The sequence below is a fragment of the Hordeum vulgare genome, chromosome 3H (assembly GCF_904849725.1).
Source record: "Hordeum vulgare subsp. vulgare chromosome 3H, MorexV3_pseudomolecules_assembly, whole genome shotgun sequence".
NCBI lineage: Eukaryota > Viridiplantae > Streptophyta > Magnoliopsida > Poales > Poaceae > Hordeum > Hordeum vulgare.
The window spans coordinates 496,635,305-496,662,811 of record NC_058520.1 but is presented as its reverse complement, the minus strand read 5'-3'; the positions used below and the strand labels follow the sequence as shown (position 1 = coordinate 496,662,811).

At 45.7% G+C, this 27,507-nt stretch overlaps 3 protein-coding genes across 6 annotated transcripts; 2 read left to right on the top strand and 1 right to left on the bottom strand.

Moving 5' to 3' along the window:
* The first annotated feature begins 4,962 nt into the window (after positions 1–4,962).
* On the top strand, positions 4,963–6,971 carry LOC123441927 (protein NRT1/ PTR FAMILY 1.2-like). The gene is made up of 4 exons (XM_045118094.1): positions 4,963–5,056; positions 5,155–5,372; positions 5,450–6,006; positions 6,092–6,971. The coding sequence occupies exons 1-4, from the start codon at positions 4,963–4,965 to the stop codon at positions 6,969–6,971; spliced, it is 1,749 nt and encodes a 582-aa protein (XP_044974029.1).
* Positions 6,972–7,092: 121 nt separating this feature from the next.
* On the bottom strand, positions 7,093–15,876 carry LOC123444468 (probable CoA ligase CCL8). Its single transcript, XM_045121181.1, has 17 exons — positions 15,663–15,876; positions 14,106–14,278; positions 12,956–13,147; positions 12,461–12,659; positions 12,238–12,326; positions 11,974–12,043; positions 11,533–11,585; positions 11,138–11,245; positions 10,960–11,058; positions 9,976–10,068; positions 9,802–9,879; positions 9,612–9,713; positions 8,412–8,502; positions 8,227–8,300; positions 7,787–7,966; positions 7,366–7,419; positions 7,093–7,279 (listed from the first exon to the last, which is right to left on the bottom strand). The coding sequence occupies exons 1-17, from the start codon at positions 15,859–15,861 to the stop codon at positions 7,241–7,243; spliced, it is 1,893 nt and encodes a 630-aa protein (XP_044977116.1). The 5' UTR covers positions 15,862–15,876; the 3' UTR covers positions 7,093–7,240.
* Positions 15,877–23,934: 8,058 nt separating this feature from the next.
* Positions 23,935–27,255, top strand: LOC123444466 (pentatricopeptide repeat-containing protein At2g33760). Of its 4 annotated transcripts, XM_045121178.1 has the most exons (4): positions 23,935–25,720; positions 25,947–26,120; positions 26,252–26,441; positions 26,656–27,255. In XM_045121178.1, exon 1 carries the CDS (start codon positions 23,957–23,959, stop codon positions 25,697–25,699), a length of 1,743 nt encoding a protein of 580 aa, XP_044977113.1. In that variant the 5' UTR covers positions 23,935–23,956; the 3' UTR covers positions 25,700–25,720; positions 25,947–26,120; positions 26,252–26,441; positions 26,656–27,255. The 4 variants fall into 4 exon arrangements, with proteins under 4 accessions (XP_044977113.1, XP_044977114.1, XP_044977115.1 ...); XM_045121179.1 differs by having other exon boundaries at positions 23,935–25,851; positions 25,947–27,255; XM_045121180.1 differs by having other exon boundaries at positions 23,935–26,120; positions 26,255–27,255.
* The last annotated feature ends 252 nt before the right edge of the window (positions 27,256–27,507 follow it).

The following is a 27,507-nucleotide window of genomic DNA, read 5'->3' as shown; positions in this document are numbered from 1 at the left end:
CGGGTGACTTGTTCATCCCTTGCATGTTATAGTTCAACACAAAGCCCTTATATCTTGGTGGCAATGATTGAAGAATTCTGTCAGTGATAGCCTCTTGCGGGAGTTCAATCCCCAGCTTAGCTAGACGGTTTGAGTACCCAGACATTTTGAGCACATGTTCACTGACAGATGAATTCTCCTCCATCTTGCAAGCATAGAATTTATCGGAGGTCTCATACCTCTCGATCCGAGCGTTCTTCTGAAAGATAAACTTCAACTCCTTAAATATCTCATATGCTCCATGACGCTCAAAGCGACGTTGAAGTCCCGGCTCTAAGCCATACAAGACTGCACATTGAACTATTGAGTAGTCCTCCTTGCGTGTTAACCAAGCGTTCTTAACATCTTGATCAGCCGCGGCGGGTGGTTCATCTCCTAGCGCAGCATTAAGGACATAATCCTTCTTCCCAGCTTGCAGGAGCAACTTAAGATTACGAGCCCAGTCTACAAAGTTGCTTCCATCATCTTTCAACTTAGCTTTCTCTAGGAACATATTAAAATTCAGGGTGACTGTCGCGTGAGCCATTGATCTACAACACAAATATTTTCAAAGTGGACTTAGACTATGTTCAAGATAATTAGACTTGAACTAATCAAATTACTTGCTAAACTCCCACTCAAAAAGTACATCTCTCTAGTCATTTGAGTGGTTCATGACCCAATTCCACTAGCTCAAGTCCGATCATCACGTGAGTTGAGGATAGTTTCAGTGGTAAGCATCCCTATGCTAATCATATCAACTATATGATTCATGATCGACCTTTCTGTCTCATGTGTTCCGAGGCCATGTCTGCACATGCTAGGCTCATCAAGCTTAACCCGAGTGTTCCGCGTGTGCAACTGTTTTGCACCCGTTATATGTGGACGTTGAGTCTATCACACCCGATCATCACGTGGTGTCTCGAAATGACGAACTGTAGCAACGGTGCATAGTCGGGGAGAACACAATTTCGTCTTGCAATTTTAGTGAGAGATCACCTCATAATGCTACCGTCGTTCTAAGCAAAATAAGGTGCATAAAAGGATTAACATCACATGCAATTCATAAGTGACATGATATGGCCATCATCATGTGCTTCTTGATCTCCATAACCAAAGCACCGGCACGATCTTCTTGTCACCGGCGCCACACCATGATCCCCATCATCATGATCTCCATCATCGTGCCGCCATCGAGGTTGTCATGCTACTCATGCTATTACTACTAAAGCTACGTCCTAGCAATATAGTAAACGCATCTGCAAGCACAAACATTAGTTTAAAGACGACCCTATGGCTCCTGCCGGTTGTCGTACCATCGACGTGCAAGTCGATATTAACTATTACAACATGATCATCTCATACATCCAATATATCACATCAGATCGTCGGCCATATCACATCACAAGCATACCCTGCAAAAACAAGTTAGGCGTCCTCTAATTGTTGTTGCATGTTTTACGTGGTTGCCATGGGTATCTAGTAGGATTGCATCTTACTTACGCAACACCACAACAGGGATGTATGAATTGCTATTTAACCTCTCTCCAAGGACCTCCTCGGTCAAATCCGATTCAACTAAAGTTGGAGAAACCGACACTCGCCGGTCATCTTTGAGCAACGGGGTTGCTCGTAGCGATGAAACCAGTCTCTCGTAAGCGTACGAGTAATGTCGGTTTGAGCCGCTTCGATCCAACAATACCACGGAATCAAGAAAATACTAAGGAGGGCAGCAAATCGCACATCACCGCCCACAAAAACTTTTGTGTTCTACTCGAGATGACATCTACGCATGAACCTAGCTCATGATGCCACTATTGGGGAACGTCGCATGGGAAACAAAAAAAATCCTACACGCACGAAGACCTATCATGGTGATGTCCATCTACAAGAGGGGATTTCTGATCTACGTACCCTTGTAGATCGCACAGCACGAAGCGTTAAGAAACGCGGTTGATGTAGTGGAACGTCCTCACGTCCCTCGGTCCGCCCCCGAACTGTCCCACGAACCGTCCCACGATCCGTCCCACGATCCGCTCCGATCTAGTGCCGAACGGACGGCACCTCCGCATTCAGCACACGTACAACTCGATGATGATCTCGGCCTTCTTGATCCAGCAAGAGAGACGAAGAGGTAGATGAGTTCTCCGACAGCGTGACGACGCTCCGGAGGTTGGTGGTGATCTATCTCAGCAGGGCTCCGCCCGAGCTCCGCAGAAATACGATCTAGAGGGAAAACCGTGGAGGTATGTGGTCGGGCTGTCGTGGCAAAGTTGTCTCAAATTAGCCCTAATACCTAAGTATATATAGGAGGGAGGGGGAGGACCTTGCCTTGAGGCTCAAGAGAGCCCCAAGGGGTCGGCCGAACCAAGGGGAGGAGTCCTCCTCCTCCAATCCTAGTCCAACTAGGATTGGAAGGTGGAGTCCTTCCCTTCCTTCCCACTTCCCTTTTTTTCCTTCTCTCATGCGCATAGGGCCTCTTGGGCTGTCCCACCAGCCCACTAAGGGCTGGTGCGGCACCCCTAAGGCCTATGGGCTTCCCCTGGGTGGGCTGCCCCCCCCCCCCGGTGAACATCCGGAACCCATTCGTCACTCCCGGTACATTCCCGGTAATGTCCGAAAACTTTCCGATAATCAAATGAGGTCATCCTATATATCAATCTTCGTTTTCGGACCATTCCGGAAACCCTCGTGACGTCCATGATCTCATACGGGACTCCGAACAACATTCGGTAACCAACCATATAACTCAAATACGCATAAAACAACGTCGAACCTTAAGTGTGCAGACCCTGCGGGTTCGAGAACTATGTAGACATGACCCGAGAGACTCCTCGGTCAATATCCAATAGCGGGACCTGGATGCCCATATTGGATCCTACATATTCTACGAAGATCTTATCGTTTGAACCTCAGTGCCAAGGATTCGTATAATCACGTATGTCATTCCCTTTGTCCTTCGGTATGTTACTTGCCCGAGATTCGATCGTCAATATCCGCATACCTATTTCAAACTCGTTTATCGGCAAGTCTCTTTACTCGTTCCGTAATACAAGATCCCGTGACTTACACTAAGTCACATTACTTGCAAGGCTTGTGTGATGTTGTATTACCGAGTGGGTCCCGAGATACCTCTCCGTCACACGGAGTGACAAATCCCAGTCTTGATCCATACTAACTCAACGGACACCTTCGGAGATACCTGTAGAGCATCTTTATAGTCACCCAGTTACGTTGTGACGTTTGATACACACAAGGCATTCCTCCGGTGCCAGTGAGTTATATGATCTCATGGTCATAGGAATAAATACTTCACACGCAGAAAACAGTAGCAACAAAATGACACGATCAACATGCTACATTCATTAGTTTGGGTCTAGTCCATCACATGATTCACTCAATGATATGATCCAGTTATCAAGCAACAACACCTTGTACATAGTCAGAAGACCTTGACTATCCTTGATCAACTGGCTAGCCATCTAGAGGCTTGGTAGGGACAGTGTTTTGTCTATGTATCCATACATGTATCTAAGTCTTCATTCAACACAATTATAGCATGGATAATAAACGATTATCTTGATACAGGAATTATAATAATAACTTATTTATCATTGCCTCTAGGGCATAATTCCAACAGCAATAGGTCGGATTGACCCTTAGCAACAAACGCAAGAGAGAAGAAGATGTTGGTGAATACGTGCAGATTCCCGCCACTAGGCTAAACCTCCCAACCATGAGAATTTCTCACAATCTAGGATCAAACGTATGATCCCTCTGCGGATCCATGCGTTCGATGTTAGTGGTTCGACAATGCTTTGCCGTCCAGGATTAAAGGCAACCGGAGGGCGAGAGGGGTGGAGCAGCCTTGCGGTGGTGGAGAAATTATGTGGAGAGAGAAAGGGGGGAGGGTGCATCCTTGGAGGAGGGGCAGCCCCTCCTAACACGGCTTTGCTACACCTATGTAGAGATTCTAGGTAAAGTTGCATAACAGCTGATGTGTCATGATTAGTGAAGTTAATGGTTCAATTCACATCTCTCACGCATTTTTTGCCCTTATGAAGAAACTACTCTCCACGCCCCGGGCCAGCGCCCCCCCCCCCCCCCCCCCCCCCCCCCCGCCACTGCACACACGCACGCTGGAAAAGTCAAGAAGAGTGTATCGTGCGAATGAGATCGGACAAAGATAGAGTCGTACAGATATATTGCAAAAATAAAATGGTTTGCCCGTTAACTTTTCCGTTTAAAGTTTCAAGAGCCCAAAATATAAGACGTCTTTCTATTTCGAATTGCAAAAGTGTCTTGTACTTTGGGACGGAGGTAGCGGTATTTAAAGTGATGATACAATTTTTTACTCCCTCCGTTCTTAAATATAAGTCTTTTTAGAGTTTTCACTAGTAACTACATACAAATGTATAAAGGCATATTTTAAAGTGTAGATTCATTCGTTTTGCTCTGTATATAGACCCTTAGTAAAAAAAATTAAAAGACTTATATTTAGGAACGGTGGGAGTAGGTCTTAACAAAGTGATGATACATGCATACATGCACACCGCGTTTTCACTATCAGCGTCCTTTTCTTTTTACGTTTTTGTTCCTCCTATGTGTTGTTTTCAATTTTATGCAAGAAGGTCACGAGTTTGTTCCCCCTCTCCTACCTTAAATGGAAGAATGTGTACTTTCTTGTACACGCCCCCGCCCCTCGTTTCCTCCTTCACCTATCCCACTGTTGGGCCCTTTCTGCCAATTTCCAAGGAGAATGCAGGAGCAAGTTCTTTCCTCCGGCGATCTCAGAGTTGCATTTCCCAGCAGGCATCCTGACATAGCTTGAAACTCCATCACACCCTTGCAAACAACAACGGAGACGATCGAGCACGCGAGCTGGTGCTGTTCACCGCCAACGGCTACCTACCTGCTGCCGACCTTCACCTCTGCAGAAGATCGATGGAAACCCAAGAAGGCGGTGCGCACAGCTCTGAATCCGATGCCCGCAAACTGGAAGGGAGAGGTGGGTTCGTAGCCCTGCCCTTCATCATAGGTATGTAAAACGTTTCCCCCTCTTTACTCTGCCCCGGCCTGGACTTCCCTTCAGTTTGTGATGGCATACGGCCCTCTCTGTTTCCTTCGCGTCCGCAGCAAATGAAATGCTGGAGAAAGTTGCGGGATTCGGGCTCAACACCAACATGATCATGTACCTCACCAAGCAGTACCACCTGAGCAACGTCACCGCCGCAGCGACGCTCTTCGTGTGGGCTGCGGCGGCAAATTTCGCGCCCATTCCCGGCGCGCTCATAGCCGACATGTACACGGGCCGGTTCATGGCCATCTCGCTAGGCTCCATCGCATGCCTAACGGTGAGCGTAAAACCACCAGATATGAGCGCGTCGATGCTCCACTTGAGCTAAATTTGCACCACTTACTCTTACTGCAGGGGATTGTTTTCCTATGGCTGAGCGCCATGATACCCGGAGCACGGCCGCCGCCGTGCGGCGTCGGCCTTGCCGGGGAGCAGTGCGCGCCCCCGGGGCCGAGGCACCTTGCGTGGCTCATCGCCGGCTTCACGTTCCTGTCCATCGGCGCCGGCGGCATCCGGCCGTGCTCCATGGCCTTCGGCGCGGACCAGTTCTCCCGGCACCCCAAGGAGAGGAGGTCGAGGATCCTGCAGGCCTACTTCAACGCCTACTACGCGTCCATCGGGGTGGCCTTCACGGTCGCCGTCACCGTGATCGTGTACGTGCAGGACAACGTCGGGTGGAAGGCCGGGTTCGCCGTCCCGATGGGCCTCATGATGCTCTCCGCGGTGAGCTTCCTCCTGGGCTCCCGCCTCTACGTCAAGGAGAAGGGGTCCAAGCAGATGTTCGCCGGGATAGGCGCCGCCCTCGTGGCGGCGATCAGGAACCACAGGGCGCAGCTGCCGGCGAAGACGGAGGACGGCGTGTACCATCATCTCAAGGACTGCAAGCTCACCGTCCCCACACACAAGTTGAGGTGAGAGCGTGGAGTGGAAGGCATGATGGGCTCATTGGTTGTTCATCTGAAATGTATGGCGATGTGTTTATTTGAGTCCGCTCAGGTTCCTGAACAAGGCCTGCATGATCAGCAACACTGGGAACGAAGAAGGCAATGGCGCGGCGGGCTCAGAGCGAGATGGCAACGGTGGCGGCAGGAGGCTGTGCACGGTGGACCAGGTGGAGCAGCTCAAGTCGGCCGTCAGAATCCTGCCGATCTGGTCATCCACCGTGTTCCTCGCGCAGGCCATGAGCCAGAACTACGCCGTGCTGCAGGCCAACGAGATGGACCGGCGCATCGGCGTGGGACAGTTCCGCGTGCCGGGCTGCTCCCTCACCATGTTCAACATGGTGACCATGTCGCTGTGGTCGGGCAGCTACGACAGGTGGATCGCGCCGGCGCTGCGGCGGGTGACGGGCGACCCGCGGGGGCTCACCATGAAGCAGCGCGTGGGCGTGGGCCTGCTGCTGGCGACGGCGGCGATGGCCGTGTCCGGCGCGGTGGAGGGCGCGCGGCGCAGGCTGGCGCTGGCCGGCGGCGGCGGCGGCATGTCGGCGTTCTGGCTGGTGCCGCAATTCGCGCTCATGGGGCTGGCGGAGGCGTTCGGCGTGATCGGGGAGCTCGAGTTCTTCTACACGGAGCTGCCCAAGAGCATGGCCAGCTTTAGCATGGCGCTGCTCTACATGGCCATGGGGGTGGGCAACCTGGTCAACAGCCTGATCGTCAAGGTGGTGGACGACGCGAGCAGGCGCGGGGGGAGGACGAGCTGGCTCTCCAGCGATCTCAACGCGGGCCACTACGACTACTACTACTGGCTGCTCGCTTGTCTGGGCGCCGTCAACTTCGTCTACTTCCTCTGGTGTGCCTGGAAGTACGGCGAGGAGGGGAAGAACGTGGAGTGGGAGGAGGAGGGTGAAGGTGAGAGGGAACGGCCGATGGCCTAGTTTTGTATGCTCAGCTCGGGTAGCTCCGGCGTCACAGGCCATTTTTAACACGAGTCTGAAGTAACTCAGAGGGCAAATTCTGCAGGTTGCGGGGTTGATTCTCTCTTCTCTCAACAATGGCTAAAAGTCTCAAAGTTACTTACACATTTACTATACTCGCTCCGAATTATCATTATTGTCAAATAGAACAAAATTATTAGCTGACACTGCTATATGTCAGCCCTGTAGAAGGGTGAGACGGAAAAATAGGTACATCAATGTAAACGTGGCTACACCTCTAATAACTTCTTAAGCTCCTTCTTGTTAACCTGAAATAAGCAACAAAGAAATCAATAGCAAACTCAACACAGATGCTCTTAAAGAAAAAGAGAAAGCATATCATATGTTTCCGCACCTTTCCCATGGCATTCCGAGGAAGAGAATCCCATAAGTGCAGTCTTGTTGGAATCTACCCAATCACAGAAAAAGAATGAACTCTCTAATGAAAAAGGATGACGAGTTCAGGCTAACAAGATAGTAGCTATGAACATGTACCATATGTGAATTTCTTAAAAGTTTTCAGATAAATATTTGTTGGCATTACTGAAAATGAATGTTCATTAACATAATTAGAGGATTGATAATTTAACCATTAGCAGATGTGATTTTAAATATAACTTAGATAAGAAACCACCCCTTGCATAGACCAACATACAAATTGCGAACTTGATAATACCTGGCAAAGAGAGCTATAGAAAACAACTAGGTAGTGAAAACCATCTAAGAAAGCAATACTGTAAAGCAGCTGGGGGGAAATGGAAGTTCTGTAGGCAAACCTTGTATGGAGCAAGTTTATCTTTTGACCAACTTGTCAATGCTTCTAAGGTCAGTGCTGGCTTCGAAGCCTGTTCGGCCCTTTCCCTTGCGTCCTCCTTAGGCACAATTATTGCACATATAACCTCCCCATAAGCTTCATCAGGCAAGCCAAGAACAGCACACTCCAGTACAGTGTCGTGCTGAACAACAAAGCAAACCATATAAAGCAAGATGAGTAACATATGACTTTAATCAACTGCACCAAGAATCCTTTGGTCAAGCTTTTAGCCTAACATTGTCTACCCTGGGACTCTCAGTCGAAGAAAGCACATTATTAGTGTGAACAGATACAAATTAGAGCTTCATAACCATCAGCAGTTATTTCAGTGCAGTAGCTGCTCCAAAATTTTCTAATTTTTTAGACACTTCGAAGAGGTAGTTTTCAGTAAATACTAATTACCTCCAACAGAACCGCCTCAATTTCTAATGCTGATAACTTGTAACCACCAACTTTCATGATGTCAGCATTTGTGCCTACACAATTTATACAATTGACATTGAGAATCCCAATATATTTTCACTCTAAACATATATCACGATCAAAATGAAAAGCATGATACTGCAGGGCTATAAAGTGGTACTTACGCCCTAAAATTATAAAATATCCATCCTCGTCTACAGTTACAGTATCACCAGTCTTGAAGAACCCACCATCGATAAATGATTCTGCAGTAACCTGCACCAGAAATTAGCCACGTGAATAACAAAACAAATGGTATTAAATTTACAATAATGCATCCTTCATTTGGTTCTTTATAGCTAACAAAGTATTATAACTTTATACAGTGTAACTTTGAAGTAGAGTACTCCCTCTGTACCTAAATAATTGTAGTTGGGAAGTGTTACAGTATATGTGGATTGCACTAGCCCTTTCCATCAGTTCGGACTTTTGGTTGCGTTGGCTAGTGCATGAAGCTTAACATGGTATCGGAGCTAAGGTCTTGAGTTCAAGTCCTGGCTTTCGCAATTTATTAAAAATTGCTGGTAGCCCCCCTTTGTGTCCACGTAGAGGCCTCTTGAGTCATAACGTGAGTTTCGCGCGCTGTCGCTCTCTTCCGGTTGCACGTGTTGACTTGTCTTCCCCGTCACACGTGAGAGGGGGTGTTACAGTATATGTGGATTGCACTAGCCCTTTCCATCAGTTCGGACTTTTGGTTGCGTTGGCTAGTGCATGAAGCTTAACAGGAAGAACTAGTCTAGTTCTCCCCAACTACAATTATTTAGGTACAGAGGGAGTACATGCTAACACACCTCGTAAGTCATGATAATACATAATATCTTATTTAAATAAGAAAATGTCCATTTAACCAAATGGAAGCACATCATTTTAGCAAGTGGACTGCAGATTGGCTGAACAAATGCAGCAATAATATCCTATAATTATTAATTAGTATCAGGGGGAAGGAATCATATGATGGCACTGTAATACTTGTACACCATTCAAGAAACTATACCTATTGGTAGTAAAGCAAGGATGCAATCATCAGACTTTATCCACAGATAACTGATCTATACAGTAAAAACATGAAAAGAAATCCAATTTTTTTCACATGCATTGAAGAATCTAATTAGCATCCCGGGGGAAGGATCATGGCATTGTTAAACTTGTACACAATTCAAGCAACTATACCTTATTAGTAGTAAACCAAGGATGCTGTCATTGGACTTCATCTACCAAGAACTAATCTATACAATTTAAATATGAAAAGGAATCTAGTTTGTTTCACATTAGTTAGAAGTTCATGGGTGATGAATTAGCAAGGTTTCTTCGAATTGAAATTATACCTCTGGTCTTTTCCAGTACTCTTTGAAAAGGGATGGACTTTTAATACAGAGCTCACCGACTCCATCTTTAGTTTCTGTACCATCATCCATAATGATCTTGGCCTGAGAAAAAATATGCTTTAAATGCCATGAGGCAATACAGAATAAATCAGTTTAACTACATCCTAACTACAATGGATTCATAGCATACCTCAACACGTGGAAGAGGTTTACCGACTGTACCTTCTTTCCGTGCACCATGCAATGGATTAGACAGTGCCATGACAAACTATAACAAAATAAGACTGTTAGGAACCATTACAAAATTCATATTAATGAAATATCAGTGCGCGTCGACTTCAGAAGGAAGAGTTTATGCTTTAACCTCAGTCATGCCATAGCGTTCCAAAAGACGGTGGCATGTCACTTCCTCCCACCGTTTCATGAGTGGAGAAGGGAGTGCTGAGGATCCACACATCTACAGCGATTCAAGGACTGTTAGTAGCACAGAAATAGAAAACTCACATAATATGGAAGCAAGTTATGATAGTGTTAACAAAGCATGCAAGGAAAAACTATCAAGGGCCTCTGAATCGTACAAATGAGAAATATAGATATAGGAAAAACATTGGAATTGGACAGGAATGTAAGTGCAAAAGAGAGGGTTGCAGAAAACAGGAAAATTGGAAGAAAAGTTGTTTAAATGAAACACAAAAGAAAATGCAGGAATTTGCCTCAATCCTGCATGGATTGAGTGTAGAAGGAGGTCACGGATACTTAAATTCCTATGGAATTAGGGGCACGGGGAAGTAATCCATAGAAATGCTAAAGTACATCTGGATTGCCCAACCTTCTCCATTGGTTCGGAATTCGAACTTTTGGTTCGGTTTGTGCATGAAACTTAATATTGCATCAACGCCAAGATGTCTTGGGTTCAACTCTTGGCTTTCACAATTTAAAGAAAAAACCATGCTCCCAGTCTGTATGCTGCCATTTCTCACTCAAGACGGCACAGTCTTAATCCATCCCCGATGCCACCGTTTAGAATGTGGTGGTGCCACTTCGAAATCTTTGCAATCAGGAAAATATGTCGGACGGCTGATCGCTTGCAGAAACGAGGCTTACAACATAAATGATTCTTGTGTGTGGTAGACCAAAGAGGATTAGTGGTCGTGGAACATATCAGGACTAGGGAGACTTATTCTTCTTTCTACCTAATACATAGATGTGCAGTGGTTTGCATGTACTCAAAAAAAAAAGCAGGAGACATGATAAGACTTAGCTAGACCATTAATTAACTTCGGATGGTCAGATTTCATGAAACGAAGGGAATAAATACAATTAATTACAAGGTATACATGGAATTTACCATTAGTCTCAGCTGCTTTGCAGCGTAAGAACAGGCAGATTGTTGATCAGGATTCATACTATCGTACCCTTGCAGTAGGCGTGTGTACACTGTTGGAACCTGCCATTCCAGAAGTATCAAATCACCCTAACAGCTCAACTAGTTTGACGATGAAAATATATATGCCAAAGAATCGTACTCCAGTAAATACGGTAATAGCCTCATCATTTTTACTGGTGCCCTTGGGATATGACTCACACCATCTCTGCCATACTCCCCTCACACTGAATTTTGGCATAAACTCAACCTGTAATCACAGAGAAAATGTGTTACTAACTTACCATGAAAGCAACTCCACAGATGTCTACTGAAAGGTCTGAAAAAATTAATCTTATGTGGCTCCTCAAGCAGAAGTAAATGGACACATTAAGTGACCAGAAAATAAATCTGACAGCTACAAAAGACGATAGAAAATAAATCCAAGAGTTATAGAAGATGGTTCACCTAAATCAAACCATAATATCTATTGATCAAACAAACCATTATAAATTCGTAGATAAAGCATTTTACATAATACAAGTTGAGGGTACTTACCACTGATCCTGAATAGAGGGGCGCAAATAGAGCATTGAAAAGACCATGCACATGTAATCAAAGTTAAGGACCTCGATAAAATTGACAAAACAGCATGGTTCCTCCAAATATAATTATTAGACTAAGGGTGTGAAAGATATCATAATTGCAATCAAACATTGTGATGAGGTTCTAACTGCTATCCTAGTGCATGGACTTGACATTATAAACCTGAACAGGCATGGTGACTACAGTATGGGAAAGCTTAACTAGTTAACTGAAGATATGCAGCATTTTCCCAAGGAAGAAAAGGAGGAGATATCATACAAACATGTATAGCTGAATACTCGGATACATAACAGAAGAAAGTTCTTGTTTGAAAATAATGCAAATCGATATGTAAGTATAGATATGGTCCAAGATCCTTAAATAGCATTTAGTATTAGCATTTGTTGTGGATATGGTGCAGTGGAAGACAGTGGAGAAACTGATCTTCACTTTGATAACCCCATGCCTCTGTCAGCATTTGAACCTGCCAAACCAGTGAATAAAATGGCATGTATATTAAACACTGACAGATCAGTTCAAATAAATAAAAGAGTCATGAAAAGGGTGCAAAAGTATGGATAATAGGCTCAGCAACAGCAAAGTAACCAAAAGTGTTAGCTTCAATTAGAATGTTTCCGAAACTGTAGGATAGATCTACTTAAAGATGATAAAATGCACCTGAGAAAGTATCCCCTTATGAGTGTGGACTACTCCTTTCGGTTTACCAGTTGTGCCACTTGTGTAAAGGATAAGAGCGGGATCATCTCCTGCATAATTAAACTCCAGCATAATTAGGTTTATAGCAGCAGGACATGAAATATTCGGAAAATAAGATTGACTGTTGAAACATGCAGCATAAATGAAGTGCAAAATTTGCCGTAAAATAAACAGAAGTAATCACCTTTAATTTTCTTTAAACTGTCTATCTCAGCCATTAAGCTAGAAACTGATGAACTCACTTCACCAGTTAAAGATTCTTGGGCTATCTTTGGAGGTATACTTTCCACATGTGGAAGAAGAGAATAACGAGTGGAACATTTGGTAGAGATGCTTTCCATAATGTCATGATGCTCCTTGGTGCTTAACACCATAGAAATGTCCTATAAGTTGAGGAAGTTAGAAACAAAGACATCTCCATTGTAAGCTGTAAAAATGTGTATATACAACATCTTTTAAAACTTATATATGCTACAAGATGTCTAGGCTCTAGACAGACCCTCTATTGGGCATTTAAGGAACACCCTTTGCTACATGACCTTCTGTAACTTCTATTTCTAAATTCAACCCCAGCCGATTACAGCAAGGTGAAAAATAATACATAATATCCTAGTAGAAAATATGACATGTTTCATATATATTGAAGGAAAAAAAATACTGCAATGATTTTGGAACAAACCGAGTCATTCATGACATGCAGAAGCTCCACTTCTGGATAGCTAAGTGCAAGGGGTACTGCAACTCCACCAGAAAGCCAGGTTCCAAATATCCCAGCAACAAATTCAGGAGAGGGTTTAGCCACAATGCCAATACGGGCACCACAAAGGAATCCTGTCCCATTTGTTCCATTGATAGAAGAATCTTTACCATCCTGTGTCATATAAAACAGTGTAACCGAGTTTTCTCTAAGGCATCATCAACATGCATCAAACAGTTAACCGAATGATAAGTTTATGGTGATCATGCTTGGTTAAAACTTTCATGTAGCGAGTTTAGCGGTTTCAGGCCCAGCTGTTTTCAGGACATTTCCTTTGTGTCATGCCTGATTTGGGGGGTCCTTGTGGGTTTTTTTTAGTTGCTGATAGTTGTTTGAGCTGTAATGTGGATGCTGGCTGCTTCATTTCAATAAAATGGGGCAGGGGGGCGACCCCTTTCTTTCAAAAAAAGGTGGAAGCATAAAAAAGTCTAATGACTGCACGTGTCCTTCATTAACATAACTGCAGTTTGACTAGAGCTAGTAAATAAACTGGGCAGCACTTTGTAAAGGCTAACTTGTGCGGTTTAGTCATATTTTTGTGGAAATGATAGGGGAGAACCCTATTAAAAACTTGTGCAATTTTTGCGATGCCTTCTAGCAAACATGCAAGGACAAGGCAGGGCAAACTAATTACTTGAGTAGTTGAGTACAAACGTGATGCGAAGGCAAGACGAACTAATGATAACACTACAGATACTTTCCTGAAGGTATACCCTCCCCGTCTCAGACCCATATCCTAACCAAAATGCTTCTCCTTTTGTATTAGGAGGAATGACCAGAAGGCACCCAACCTACCAGGAGTGGTTCACCTAAATCCAAAAGGTTGAGGTTTCACTTTTGGGGGAGCTTGAACTTGCATATTAGCACATCAACCAAATTAGTTGAAAATTTCAGTCCCAGACTTACAAAAAAAAGTTATAACAATAAAAGGAGAAGGGTAACTAATAAACTATCAATTTCAGAACCTAGAAATAAGGTCAGGATAGTCATATCCTAATCACCTCATGGCTAAGGGACAGTCTCAAGTGAATATACACAAAAAACTAAGATATGGAAACAGCATCGGTGGTACATTTTTTCTGCACAAAATATTGTGGACATCCAGTGCAGACGAAATAAGCTGGACAAGGCTGTAACTCTTCTGGTCAGCTCTTATAGCCGCACGGGCACCATGTGCCGAGCCATGTGTAAAGACTTCTCGAACAACCTCCATAAATGTATGAGAACTCTGTCTGGTGCTGTCAACTGAGCCATAAGCAAGATAATTAAACATCAGAAAAAACAAATGATACATACTAAATGGATATTGAGATGAATGATCAACTGCCTTTGCATGCCATAAAAAGCAGTAAGCAGTAGTTGGTTCGAAGGCAAATGGGATCAGGAGACCCCAGTAGTCCTAGCCGTCTACCACAGTACCAAAATAAACCTGATCAATGTGGCCACTTCTTTGTTATAAGTAGACTTACAAACCACAATCTCAACAATCAGTTCGATCACAAAATAGTGACTACGTACTGCTACATTGCCAGAGTCATTCTAGAAGCAGCACGGGTGCACAATTATAACTAGTTGACTACTCCTGATTTACCATGTAAGTCGTTTAGCCTTTCCAGCTCTTATCAGAATGTAAGTACAATGCATATTTTTATCATGTTGTCCTATTTAGCACCTCACCGTTTCATCATTAATTGGACCTCTAAACTCTAGCCATGCGAGCAGTACTAGCTTCACAATCAATGTTGCATAGTTCTAGAGAGAGCGTGACATCGTGAGGCCCAAGAGGCAGGTTCGGAATCCCCTTAGAGCATCTCCAACGGCAGCGCAAAAAATCCGCGCCCAATAAATTTTTTAGCGTGTCACTGTAACAGTTTTGAAGCGCGGCGACCGGAGCATCTCCAACAGACGCGCGCTAGTGCGGCGCCCAATCCAGTCCGATCCAGCGGTCCCATCTGCAGCCGCTCAGAGTTTGCTGCGCGCGCAAGCCGGCGCACCAAATATGTTGCGCGCGATAGCATTTTTAAGCGCGCGCCCAGAAGTTTTTAGCGCGCGCAGCGTTTTGCAGCTTCTGCTGGAGCAGTCCGGCGCCCAAAAAACGAATCTTTTAGCGCGCGGAGCAGTTTTTGGGCGCCTGTTGGAGATGCTCTTAGGACTATTCATCCGTACTGCCATCGCAAGAGCTCCGGCGATCACTTCTTTTTCTTTTTTCTTTTGAGAAACAGCTCCAGTGATCACTGACGAACTTATCATGCTCGAATTTGATCACACGTACACCGAATTCCTTGCCGTAGCGTCAAAATTAGAAACGTGAAGAAGGGACCACCGCGTGAATCGGTGGCTACTGCTACTACTCTCCCCTCTCTGCGCCCAAAATCCGATGAAGCTCAATGGCGGACACCTTCGGTTCGGCCAAATCAGAGCAGGAAAGAGCAGCGCGCGGATCAGCGTCGGCGCGGAACCAGCGAAGCTAGCCCGCACCGAGTCGACGGCGAGGGACCGCCGACGGCAATTCAGGACAGCTTTGCGACGCGCGCGGCTGAGGCAAAACGACGAACACCTGGCGCGAAAAGCGAAAAGCGAAGCGGAAGGAGGGCTGGGAGGGGGAGGAAGGACGGAGGGAGGAGCTGACCTGAGGCTGGGGAGGGGGAGGCGTCCGAGGCGAAGTGGCGTCGGAGGCGGGAGGGGAGGAGGCTATAAGAGGAGGAGGAGAGCAGCAGCAGCAGCCGCGGCAGCAGCAGGTGGGGGGAGGAGGCGTGGGCCGAGGGGCAATTGAATGGCGTCATCAAGGGCGCCACCGCTCCCCCGCGCGCCCACGCCTGCGCAAGCATTTACGGGCTGTCCAGGGTAGGTGTGGCCGTGGGGCGTGTCCTACGAGGTTGCTCGTGCCGGGTGGGTGGGAGGGGACGGCGCACGGCGTGGGTCGCTGTGCTGCTGGCGGCGGACGCTGGTGCCGCTCGCGGGGTGTCCACGTGGCGCCCCCTTCTCCGGTGTTGAGTTGAGTCTTGTTCGGTGCCGTCGGCGGGTCTTGCTGACTCCACCTGGGCGAACACCACGTCGGGGTACTGCTTCCGTGCACAACCGCTGCGCTGATCGATGATGGGTTCCGTTCTAACTGACGCGTCACGAGGGCACCTCTTACAAGATACTTGCTCCGTCCACGTACCGAGCAAAATGAATGAATCTACCCTGTAAAGTATATCTATATACATCCATATATAGTTCACTAATGAAATCTTTTTAAAGACTTATATTTAGGAGCGGAGGGAGTAGATATGGGGCAGTGTGCACAATGACGTGCAATACAATGTCTTCCGACCTTAACATTGGTGTTCAGATGTTCAAATGTTTCGATTTTATTCTTCATTTCTGAAGGGCGGGAGCAAATAAGGGTTTTCTCTTCTGTACTATAAAAAGCATGAAGAGATAGATCCAACTTAAAATCTGGAACGCTTAATCACAAAATCAACGGTATAAAATCGTTGTTAACGAAATTACCTTCGTTAACGGTAATCCCACGTTCCAGACTCGCACATGCGGCCCACGTCCCCGACGCCATACCAACCCACCCGACTCACCCACGTTCCCAACGCAGCGACGCCGCCAAGCCCACCAGCGATCCTGCATCACCGCCCATAGCCTCGCCGTTCCCGCGCCACTCATTGGCGTTCAGATGTTCAAGTGTTTCGATTTCATTCTTCCGCGCGCGGCATTTCTGATGGGGAGGAGCAAATAAGGGTTTTTCCTTTTCAATAAAACGAACAAGGCCTCCTTTGATTCAGCAAAAATTTATAGAAATTCTATAGGGTATGATTCCTGTATAGGGGGGAAAGTTGAGCCTTCTGGTTTGTGAAAATGAGTTCCTATTCTTGTGTAGGATTCGTTCATGTCTTTTACATTTTAATCAAAAGAATAAAAAATTAGTTCAGGTCTAATGAAAAAACCTTGTCCTATGAACCAAATGACATCTTATTTTATAAAATGCCATATAATTTTCTAAATCTTTTCTATTTATGTGATATTTCTATCCTATGTATACTATACCAAAAATAAGACCCAAAAGGTTTACCTTCACCATAGCTGTGTGTTCTTCTTTTTCTTTAAACGACATCAACACCCCAGCATAATTTTCCATCAATAGATTTATATTTTAAACGCTGACGTATTTTAGGTTATAGATTCACTCATTTTGTTTTGTATGTACTGTGTAGTAAAAAATTTAAAATGACTTATATTTAAGAAGGAAGGGAGTACTGATAATATTGTGGCGTGTGAATTCATGACATTTTCATTTGAAGAAAATGACAATTCAATATATAATTTGATCCCACAACCAAATTTATGAGGAAACCTCACAAATTTTCCTACGTGGTAAACAAAATCATAAAAGGAGCGTCTATTAGTCGGCATCTGAAAAAAGCTTTGCGTCAAACTTTTCATTAGGACCATCAGATTTTTATCCACCGATCAAAATTAGATTGCATATTGTTCATCTTTGTCCTATCTTTTTTTCTTCCACGCGTCCCCATCCGACCATGCCACATCCGTCTGTCTCCCCCCGCCCTCCTCCCAACGCTCGGTGGGCGTTGACCCGCACTGGCTCGCCCTCCCTCACCCATCGTTGCTTGTCGTCGTCGTAAAGAAACCTCAATGACCCCACGCCCTTAAGTTTCTTCGTCGGCTTTGGTGAGGGCTTGGATCAGCCTCGACATGGCTTACGCTTGTCACTCCGCTCCTCCCGTCATCCGTGCGAAGCAGAAATCGACTTAGACAAAAAAAAATCATACCTTGTTTCATATTCAGTTTTTTTTAAGATTTGTTCTTAGAAATTGTAAAGTGCATGGCCATCATACCTAGCCAAATGGCCCGGCACGGCACGACACGACACGGCCCGATCGTAAATGGGCCCGACACGATACGACTCGCCCATGCACGAATATTAGCCGGGTCGTGCCGTATCGTCCCATGTGTGCAGCCTCCAGAGCCAGACACGACATGTTTACACGGCACGAATATCAGTAAACGTGCCGGTGCGGGCCGGGCCGTGTCATGCCCGTTTGGCCAGGTATGCTGGCACGTCCCGTTTAGGTCGTGCCTGCCTATCCATGACGAACCGTGTCGTGTCGGCGTGCTCTTGGGCTGGCGTGTTTAACGGATTTTTTCACTGTTTTGATCCTAGGGGTGCAAGTTAATCACGCAACGAACTCGTTTCGAAAGAATTTCACGTTTTAACCCTTTTCTTGAAACGCCATAGGCCGTGGCGTTGCAGCCCTCTTATGAAACGCCACTCTATTGTGGCATTGCAGACCTTCGTTGAAACGTCTGTCTAATGTGGCGTTGCAGACCTAAGGTGAAACGTCAGTTGCTATGGTGTTTCTTGCCTTTATATTCTGCCACCCCGACCCCCTCGCCCACCAACCACCATTTCTCCTCTCCTCTTGTTCTTCCTTGCACGAAAAAGCTCTCCCTTGTCCTCAAGATCCCCCCCTTCGATCTCCCTCCTCCCTCAACCTTTTAGTTGGTTCTTTGGGGCAAACCGAAGAGGCCGGTAAGCTCCTCCAATCCCTCCAATTAGTTTTTGCAATGATTTTGTATTTGTGTAGATTTTTTTTGCACTAGGTGTTCTATTTATGTTGCATTGTATTGGTTGGTTTCTTATTATTGAGGAGATTTAGTGTTATGGTTAGGGTTATGCCTAGTTTGGTTGGACAAGGGTTAGGGTTAGTGTTAGGTTTTCTGTTATGCCTAATTTGGATGGACAAGGTTTAGGGTTAGGGTTTGTGTTAATGCCTAATTTGGATGCAAATGGTTAGGATAATGTTTTGTTAGTTGTTTTGTTATACTTAGAATTAGTAATTTTGTCCCCTTTTTTAGATTGACAAGATTGTGAATATTCATTATGTTGACAAAGAGGCATTCATGAATGTTGCTATTGTTGACAAATATGAGGAAGTGTTGACATTTCTTGATAGTCCTACTTATGAAGAGGTTGTGGCAGAAACTCGGGTAAGATTGAAGTGGGTTGATCCAAGTGACCAAGTAGAATTATTAGGAAGATATGATGTTGGGTCGGCACAGGTGTCGAATGAAGACAATGCCTATCAAGTCTAATTTGCATTGGGTTGCATACAAGTAGGATGTTGCATCCTCGATAGACAAGTCACTCGAAGTGTTTGCTAGTACGGTGCTCAATGCTCCTCTTCATGTTGACTTGAACCAACCCATAGTAGATGATTTGAGCCCGTATAGTGGTGTGGCACCTATTGTTGAGCATAAAGTAGGAGTGCAAGTCAATGAGTATCCCCAATATGAGTTTGGAGGTGGTGCACCAATCAAAGATGATGGTCACGAGTCCGATGAAGAGTATGAGAGACAACACAACATTGTTGGTGACGTAGAGGCTCAAGTAAGGCATGATGACATGGATCCTGACATTGTTTATCAGCGTGCTTGTGTGGATGAGTCGGATGATGAAGGCCCGGTGAATGAGTTGGATGAGGATGGCTTCACTGAGAAAGAAGCGGAGTGGTATACAAAAATCACCGGTAGGGATCACAAAGTTCCCTTGTTTTGTGATGTTAGCCTTGCAGATAAGGCTTTAGTCGACGGTGGCATGAGCAAGACAATTGAGGCTAGAATGTTCCCAAGTAGCACACCCAACGCGATTTGTACGTCTTACCTAAAGAAAGGTTTGATGTTCGAGGACATTCTAGAATTGAAGATGTGGTTGTGTGAGTATGCCGTCAAACACTACATGCCTTTCAGAGTTGCTTACTCGGACTGCCACAAGCGATACACCATGAAATGTGAGGTAGAAAAATACAAATGGAAAGTCAATTCAAGACTCATGAAAGATGGTTTGTGGAAGATAAGTAGGTGCATTGCAACTCACCAATGCACACCGCCGACAGATGAAGCACCAGAGACACACCGTCAGTTAACCTCGGAATTCATCGGTTATAAATACGAGAAACATATAGCTGAGGATCCAACCATTAAAGTGAAGTTGTTGATGAGTTGGGTTTTCGAGAGATTTGGATATAAGGTCAAGTACGTGAAGACATGGAAGGCCAAACAAGTCGCTTTTAGAATGTTGTACGGTGGATGGGAAGAGGCGTACAACATGCTACCCCGGTTGCTGGGCGCGATGGCCTATAGAAACCCCGGAATATACCAGTATGTCCAAGATATTGAAGGAGTGTTCCGTCGTGCCTTTTGGACGTTTGGCCCATGCATTGCAGCTTTTGAGCATTGTCGTCCGGTTTTGTCTATAGATGGAACATTCCTGACTGGCAAATACAAGGGCACACTAATGATAGCAATGGCACATGATGCTAATGATCAGGTGTTGCCTGTGGCATTTGCTTTGGTGTCAGTGGAGAACCAAGACAACTGGGAATGGTTAATGAGACTTGTGAGAAGCACGGTGATTCCTCCCAATAGGGAGGTATGCATCATATCCGATCGGCACCAAGGCATATTGAAGGCCGTGGATGTTCACATTCCAGGGCATGCGAGGCTTCACCATCGATGGTGCATGAGGCACTTTGTTGCAAACTTTTACACGGCTTGTAAGAACAAAGATCTGGTGAAGGATCTTAACTCCGCATGTGTGGCCTTCTCCGTTGAGTCGTTCACTAAACGATTGAACAAAATATATGAGAAGGCAAATGAAGGTGGGAAAGAATTCCTACAAAGGAATATAGATGAGAGACATAAGTGGTCACGGGCATGTGACGAAGGAGGCATGAGATATGGCGACATGACAAGCAATCTTGTTGAGTGCTTGAACTTTGTCTTGAAGGGGGCACGTCAGTTGCCGGTCACGGCAATAGGTGAATATACTTTTTACAAGCTAAATGAGTATTTTCTTAAGCACTCCGAAGAAATTGGCAAGTTGATTGGTGAGAGTGAGAAGCCTCCCAATGAGATCTATCTGAAGAAGGTTGCCGAGTGGCTAGAGTTTCAAAAGGAGAAGTCAGCCATGCAGCGAGCCACTTGTTTCGATAACACTGAAATGAAATACCAAGTGGATGAGCCAGGCGGTACAACGAGAGATGGGCAATCATATGGTGGTCGCTCATTTATGGTTTCCCTTCGGACGCGGCATTGTACTTGTGAGCGTCCTAGTAAGTACCACTAGACATGCTCGCACATGATGACGGCATGTCGCATGAGGAATTTGCCCTTCTCTGATGGTGTAGTTGTGAGGTTGCATGAATTCAACTTGCAAACTCATCGGGTAACATGGGCGTCGAGATTCCACCCTTTTCTTGACCCATCACAGTGGCAGAGTATCACGGCCCTAATATTAGGCCGGATCCAGAGATGATGGTTCAACCGAAGGGTAGAAGGAGAACAAAACGATACAGGAATGATATGGATGACCTGATGAGCACGAGAGAGTTTGGTAGTTGACATTTCATGGAGCCACGTGATAGGAACCAATGTGGTGATTGCAATGAAACGACACATAATAAGAGGACTTGCAAAAGAAACAACGCATCTACTAGTGATATGGGGGGATGAGGTGGTTCAAGTGCTGGCGGTGGTAGACGTGGTGGTTCAACAGGATAAACACGTGATACAAAATACTCACTTATGTAGCTGCACACTTGTCTCGACGTAATCCGGCGGGGTGCGTTGTTGTACCCCGAACTGCTTTGAAACATGATGAGGAAGATGCCACTCCACCGCAAATAAGCATATCATGGGGCACCGCACACGCCAAAGATGCTAGTCACGAAGGCACATGTTGCTCAGAGGAAACTGCCTAAGTACCGTGTACGGCCTCCAATTCACCTACATAACGACAAGTCACTCGACCATCCATGAAAAATTCCAGACAAATTTGTGAAAGCATTTACCTGTTCATAAGTCAGCATGTCTAGCTCGCTTATGTATGCCTTATACCGCCCCATAGCTGCGATACTCGTCCATTGGACATTAGCCCATGTGTGTGCGATAGTGGGGTACCGCTCCTCATCTCCGTCAAACGGGTACATCCAAGGTTCTTCCGGAGGAAGGCTGAGGTTACGACCAACAGGCATTCGCTCCCACATCCAAACCTATAGGGCCCAAACAAAACCTCCAAGAGTGGACGTTGGCTTGCTCCTCATACATGCTCCATCCAACTATAAATTTAATAAAATGAAAATGCATCATATACCCATTTAATATAATGAAAATGCATCATATACCAATTGAATAAAACAAAAATGCATGATATTAAACCGTACCTGACGGTACAAGAAGGCTAGTGTCGCCGAACCCCAACTCCACTTGACATCCCAGTCACGAAGGGGATCCAAAAACATCCACGAGGCTGTGTCCCCCGTGCCATCAGGAAACACCACTTGGGTCAAAAGATTCCAGAGGTAAGCCCTGGCGAACCTCTCCACAACAAGCGGACTAGCATCCCTTGGGCACTTGCGAAAATATATCTGTATCCAAGAGAACAACACACCGGATGGCCTAGGATCCTTCCGGGCTTCATTAGTCCATGGCTCGGGTTCAACACCAACCAATGCTGCAACCCGTTGTCGCCATCCATCGGACCTAACCTTTCCTGTAAGAGCCCTGCCCTCGATAGTAAGCCCGGTGATCATACCAATATCCTCCAGAGTTATTGTCATCTCACCAAGAGGAAGGTGAAAAGAGTGCGTCTCCGGCCTCCAACGGTCCGTAAGGGCGGTAAGGGTTGTGGCGTTCAACCATGGTGGTGTGCCTTTAAAGTTGAGCACAAACTGAAGAAGATCCATTCTTCTAAAATAAGGCTCGTACCGAGGGTCATATAGCAGAGATTCATTCGGGTTGTGCCCCCTCAAACGAAGTACTGGAGGAACCTAAATCAACAAACGCATAATTTGTCACAATATGAAAATCATGGAATATAGAAAAATAATCATCAAGACCATCATAATTACCCCTCCTCTTTCAACCAGCACCGCACGATGCTTCTGCTCGTAGAACTCATCAAGTCCCGGATATTTATCCGGCTGGAACATCCTACATAATATGAACAAAATTCTTTTAGGCATTAAACTAGTGTGAACTAAATCTAGGGATTAAACTATTGTGCTAAAAAAGCTACGCATTCACCTACTAACACTAGTATGAACTAAATCTAGGCATTCACCTAGTGCCACTAATATGAACTAAATCTACACATTCACCGAATGCCACTAATATGAACTAAACCTAGGCATTCATCTAATATCAATAATATGAAGTACAACTAGGTTATACCTACATCCACCATAAACTAGACCTAGAACCACCATAAACTACACCTATTAACCATCAAAAAATAGTTTTTACTTCAAAACATGCGTTACACCCAGTGCAAAAAAAAATCTACACAAATACAAAGTCATTGCAAAAACTAATTGGAGGGATTGGAGGAGCTTACCGGCCTCTTCGATTTGCCCCAAAGAACCAACAAAACGGTTGAGGGAGGAGGGAGATCGAAGGGGGGATCTGGAGGCCGAGACTCTCCTTTTTCGCCAAAGAAACGAACCAGAGAGAGGAGAAAGGAGATTGGTGGCCGACGGGGTCGGGCTGGCAAATTATAAAGGTAAGAAACGCCATGGTGACTGGCGTTTCATATCGGGCCTACAACGCCACAGCAGCTGGCGTTTCGCACGCGGCCAGAAACACCACAATAGACAGGCGTTTCGTGCATGTCCAGGAACGCCACAATAAACAGGCGTTTGTACTTAGGGCTGCAACGCCACGGCCTATGGCGTTTCAAAAGAGTCAAAACGTAAAATTCTTTCGAAACGAGTTCGTTATGTGATTAACTTGCACCATTCGAATTAAAACAGTGAAAAAAACCGTGTTTTGCCCGGTCTATAGTGGCCACCACTCCCGCCCAAAAGAAAGTATCCAATTCCTCAATTCAGTTCTAGGCGTCACTCGTCAGGCATGGATTCTCACCATCCCTCGCCGGAACACAGCTCCCTCCTCCTCGCCGGCCCTCGTGGCGGCCCTCTGAAGCAAGCTCACGCGCGCCTCGTCGTCACGGGCCACGGCCGCTCCCTTCCCCTCATCACCAAGCTGGCCACGCTCGCCGTCGCAGCTGGCGCCGCCCCGTACGCGCACCTCCTCGCGACCTCCCACCCAGCGCCCGACTCCTTCCTCTTCTCCTCCCTCACGCGTACGGCCGCGCACCACGGCCTCCCGGTCGCCGCTATTGCCTTCTACCGCGGCCTCCTCTCCGCTGCCCTTCCTTTCTCCAGTTTCACCTTCACCGCCGTCGCCAAGGCCTGCGCCGACTTGTCCGCCCTCCGAACCGGCGCGGCCATCCACGCGCACTCCATCCTCCTCGGGTTTGGCTCGGACCGTTTCGTGCTGACGGCACTTGTTGTGCTCTACTCCAAGTGCGGCCAACTGGGTGTTGCACGCAAGCTGTTCGATGCAATTCGTGACAGGAGTGTTGTCGCTTGGAACGCGATGATTTCTGGGTACGAACAGAATGGGCTTGCCGAGCGGGGGATCGGGGTCTATAAGGAGATGCAGGCGGCGAAGGCGGTGCCTGACTCCATGACGTTTGTAGCCACGCTCTCTGCTTGCGCACAGGCTGGTGCACTGGACCTGGGGGGTGAAGTGGAGAGACGTGTTGTTTCTGAAAGAATGGACATCAGTGTGTTTCTTGGCTCTGCTCTTGTGAACATGTATGCCAGGTGTGGTGTTGTGGACAAAGCTCGCAGATGGTTCGATGCGCTCCAGGAGCGGAACGTGGTTACATGGACTTCCATGATCGCTGGATATGGAATGCACGGCCATGGTCGTGAGGCGATCAAGCTGTTCCATTTGATGAGATGCGAGGGGCCGCCGCCCAATCATGTCACCTTTGTTGCTGTTCTATCTGCATGTGCACACGCTGGGTTAGTCATGGAGGGTCGTGATGCTTTTGCTTGCATGAAGAGGGTCTATGGACTGGTCCCTCGTGTCGAGCACTATTGTTCTATGGTTGATATGTTTGGAAGGGCTGGACTCCTTGATGAAGCAATGCAATTTATAAGTGATTATATGCCTGGAGAGCCAGGGCCTGAAGTTTGGACAGCAGTACTTGGGGCATGCAAGATGCACAAGAATTTTAATCTTGGGGTGGAGGTGGCTGAGCGGTTGATTGCTCTTGAGCCTGAGAATCCATCCTACCATGTTTTGCTTTCCAATATTTATGCTCTATCCGGTAAAATGCACCATGTTGAGAAGGTGAGGAATACCATGATCAAGAGAAGATTGAAGAAGCAGATAGGATTCAGCTTGATTGAGCTAGGAGGTACTTCCCATTTATTTCGCATGGGCGAAAAGTCTCATCCACAGACTACAGAGATCTACCATTACTTGGAAGAACTGATTCATAGGATTACTGCTGCTGGCTACATGCCTGAAACTGAGTCAGTTCTGCATGAGTTAGAAGAGGAGGAGAGAGAGGGTGCACTTAGATATCACAGTGAAAAACTGGCAGTAGCATATGGGCTCATGATGAGCGTTGGGAGCACCACTCCTATCAGAGTAATAAAAAACCTGAGGATATGCGGGGATTGCCATCTCGCCATCAAGTTTATGTCAGCTGTGGAGAATCGAGAGATTGTTGTCAGGGATAAGCACCGTTTCCACCATTTTAAAGATGGCAAGTGTTCATGTCTGGAATATTGGTAACAAACTCTCATCTGTTGTTAGGTACAGTTGCTTGCTACTAATAGTCACCGACAAAATAGTTTCTTGGGCTTGAACAACTACATTCACATACACCGCCTGTCCTGGAATTCTGCCATTAGTTATCACCAGTACTAGAAGATAACCTCTTCAGGGTATTCTACTTCAAGCTGTGGGGTCATTTTTGTGATACAAAGTCCTGATACTGCATCAAAATACGATTGCTTAACTCCATCCATTTCATTGTCAGATGGGTCCAATGCTTTTCATTTTTCTGAACATCCACAATTCCAGCGACCTACATATTTCTGAACTCCCAACAGAATTTAAAGAGTCGGGATGCTGGAAGACAACAAAACAGCTCTGGTATTCTTTGCTAGCTCATCCGGAAGATTGCAGAGCGAGGTACAGTGCATGCATCCAGGTACCATTCTTATGTGGTTGGACTTGTGCTTTCGATAATTCTGTCTCGGTCCCCAATAGTGCCTGCAAGTGAGGGCACATCAAGTCCAAGGCCAGTTTTCTGAAGCAAATTCGTCTGTCTGGTCCATGCAGCAGGTTTATTCTTTGATGTCCATCTGCCATGTGAATACATATTCTTGTTTTGTTTTGCTCGGAGTTGATTATGTGCCTGACCCATTGCGTGCGGAGAATTATCATGCAAAAGTTGTGGATAATCGACTGCATTTGAAGCCTTGTTCTGAAGTTCGCCCACATTGGTGAGTGGGGACTCACACCCATTAAGGTACGTGTGTAAGTTTGTAAATTGCAACTGCTAAACGGCCAAGACTAGAAGATTATTGAGTTCAGTGTACCAAGCTTTATATTCCATTGAGGAATAATGAGCAAAGTACACTTCACTCGAGACTGCCCTTCTGATTTGTTAGCATGGACTTACTTTGTCATTGTCCTTTCGAAAGTACATTATCCTTGATTCCTTGTCACTTGCATGCTACCAGCTTTCATCCGAGCAAATCATGAGCATCAGCACTATCACCAACATGGTCCCCTCATGTAATTGGGGTTAGTGTTTATCGGACGGTTTGACTTTCTCGTCGTCGCCACCAGATGTCGCCACCAGATGCCGTAGAAAACCTGACGAGGAGCAATGGAGAAGAAAATAAAAATAAAATCGGAAGTCAAATCCATTTGGCTACTTCTTGATATTTCTACTCCAGTCTTTCGCTTGTTTCCTTAGCTTTAACTACTGTTTTCTAGAGTTTTAGAGGTTCCTACAGTGAGTGAAATACTGTATATTAGGTAATGTTTTCTATAGTGTTCTAGCTATGAGCAGAATTTGCGATGTGAAGCCTTCCCAAAGCCTACATATAGAGGTCCTCTCTAGTTTGTAAGCAGAGTCTGTACCGTACTACCTATAATAGGACTATCTATTTTCTTCCTGGCTTGTTCTTCATAGCAGTTAGGTCCTTTCCGGTCTTGTGTACTTTATTTATTTATTTTATCTTGTGTACTTATACCACTTTTAGTAGTGATCACGCTAGAAGAAACAAGATTATCTTTATTAAGTTGGGCGAGAATTAAAGATCGAGTTTTGACAATTTGTGAGCATTGAGTTTCAGTCATACGAGAGTGTTTATCTAAAATTTTCACGGCAGCCTAAATCATTGAGTCCTTCAGAGGGTGAGATATAACCTTTTCATTTCGGTAGAAACCTCTCCTCAGGTATTTATAAAAAATTTCTTGGTGATGTTTGAATTTGCTCATCGCCTCGTTAAATTCATCTTCCTGTTGATAAATACTAAGAAGATCTACCTTTTCTTGTTTAACTTGCTCAACGGGCTTACCTTTCT